The sequence below is a fragment of the Epinephelus moara genome, chromosome 22 (assembly GCF_006386435.1).
Source record: "Epinephelus moara isolate mb chromosome 22, YSFRI_EMoa_1.0, whole genome shotgun sequence".
Taxonomy (NCBI): domain Eukaryota; kingdom Metazoa; phylum Chordata; class Actinopteri; order Perciformes; family Serranidae; genus Epinephelus; species Epinephelus moara.
The window spans coordinates 29,376,754-29,378,594 of record NC_065527.1 but is presented as its reverse complement, the minus strand read 5'-3'; the positions used below and the strand labels follow the sequence as shown (position 1 = coordinate 29,378,594).

Genomic DNA, 1,841 nt, shown 5'->3' with positions numbered 1-1,841 from the left:
CCTCTCCCCTCTCTGGAAGTCTCGGACCTCCAGCCGCCCGCCTCCGCCTTGATTAAACGCTGAAAATAAAATAAAAGAGGGAGACAGGTGTCTCCTATTTTATCTTATTTTGTTTTATTTCTCCCTCTCCTCTCGCTAGAAGCGTCTTGCCTCCCGCCTCCCGCTCCCGTCTCAAACACGGAGGTCTCCTTCTCTGCAGCTGAGCACGCCCGGCCTGTTAAATAGCCTGTAACCACTGTGTGACACAAACTCAGTACTTTGGTCATTAAATAATGTCGGGCTCGGTTCGGGTTCGGACAGAAATATGCTGCCTGTGCCGCACTCTAACACACACACACACACACACACACACACACACACACACGGAAAACCGGACATTATCATCAGTTTATAAAAAACCGGGCAAAAGAGGACGTTTGGTCAGCCTAGGTACCTTGGTCATTCAGTGTGATCCATTTTAAACTTACAGTCTTACCAAATTCAAAAGTACTGTAGAAGTGAAAGTGAAACTAAACAAGTGTGTCCTGGAGCTACGCAGGAACAAAATACAAACAAAATACAGAGCCCAGTGGAAAGTGAAGCAAATATTCACAGTGTGATCTCACCTGATGACGACACGTGACACAAGAGAAGCAGCAAAAGTAGATTTTTCATCTTGTTTTGATAAAAAAGTGACCGAGCTGGGGCAGCTGTTTGTTCTGCTTTTTCTTGGCACTGGGAGGAGGGAGTAGCCGTTTCTCAGTACTCAAGTTCAGCAGTTCGGACTTGTGGACTTGGCAAGTTCAGACTTGGCAAGTTCACGCGAGAGTCCGGACTTCCCAAGAACGGGAGGACGGGAGTACAGTCATTTCTGCTTTTGGAACAGCAGCGAATTTGATGATGTCACCACCTCCGCTCGCCTTGGCTGTTGTACTGTGTTGTATACATGTATTTAGAATAAAACAATATAGCCTAAACACAGACCAGCCCTGCGGCTTTTCATAGACACTGTAAGAAATTAATATGTATATGTTTTTAAGGTTTCAACACATATAACTGACACACAAAAACATATAAATAGCCAAAATATTTTCATAAAATGTCTTTTAAAACCTTTTCCCCGCAGCTGGCTTCTGATTATAATCAAAAGTCAAGTGAAAGTTTGTGGAGAGTTGGTGGTTATTGTGATCGTGAGCATTGGCGAGATGGAAATCAAAAATCAATAACGGATCGGAGAAGGCGTCTTGGCGCAGTTATTACAGCGGGACTGCTATGCAGGCTGAGGAGGAGGCTGCCCAGCTGAGGAGGCAGATCCCAGAAAGACAGCGGAGGATGAGGATGAGACGTGCGATGCCTGTTCGATATGTTTGTCCAATTGTGGACAAAGTACCCAGGAATATCACAACAAAGAACAAAAACTCAGTCACAAGTAAAAGTGCTGCATACCAAATCTGACTTGAGTAAAAGTATCTGGGTATTGTCAGCAAAATGTAGGACTACTTAAAATTAAAAGTTCAAAGTATGCAGAGTGACCCAATTTCAAGTGTTGTGATCATCATATACATGAATATGTATTGAGTATTAATTGATCAACGTATGCTACATGTGAGCAGCATTTAAATGTTGTCATGGTAGAACTAATTTTAACACCTGTCACTGGTATACTAGTCTGATCTATAACAACACACATCAACTTGTAAATATGAAACATATAAAACAAACTATCTGAAAAGTAACTATAGCTATCAAATAAATGTAGCTTGAGTAGAATGTACAGTATTTCCCTCTAAGTAAATGGAAATACCCAAAGTACATCAAATTTGTACTTAAGTACAGTAGCTACTTGAGTAAATATACTTAGT

General features: G+C 41.8%; 2 protein-coding genes across 6 annotated transcripts in view; one reads left to right on the top strand and one right to left on the bottom strand.

Annotated features, from left to right (window-relative positions):
• Positions 1-837, bottom strand: part of LOC126383959 (major histocompatibility complex class I-related gene protein-like) — a 159,969-nt gene extending 159,132 nt beyond the window's left edge. The window contains exon 1 of one of the 4 annotated variants that reach the window (XM_050034748.1): positions 606-837. In XM_050034748.1, coding sequence (XP_049890705.1) covers positions 606-654 — 49 coding nt within the window. In that variant the 5' untranslated portion in view covers positions 655-837. The remainder of the gene's footprint in view (positions 1-605) is intronic. The other 3 variants (XM_050034747.1, XM_050034746.1, XM_050034745.1) reach the window with 3 other exon arrangements.
• LOC126383960 (major histocompatibility complex class I-related gene protein-like) overlaps positions 1-1,841 on the top strand; it is a 151,295-nt gene that overhangs the window by 58,287 nt on the left and 91,167 nt on the right. The gene's annotated exons all lie outside the window — the stretch shown is intronic.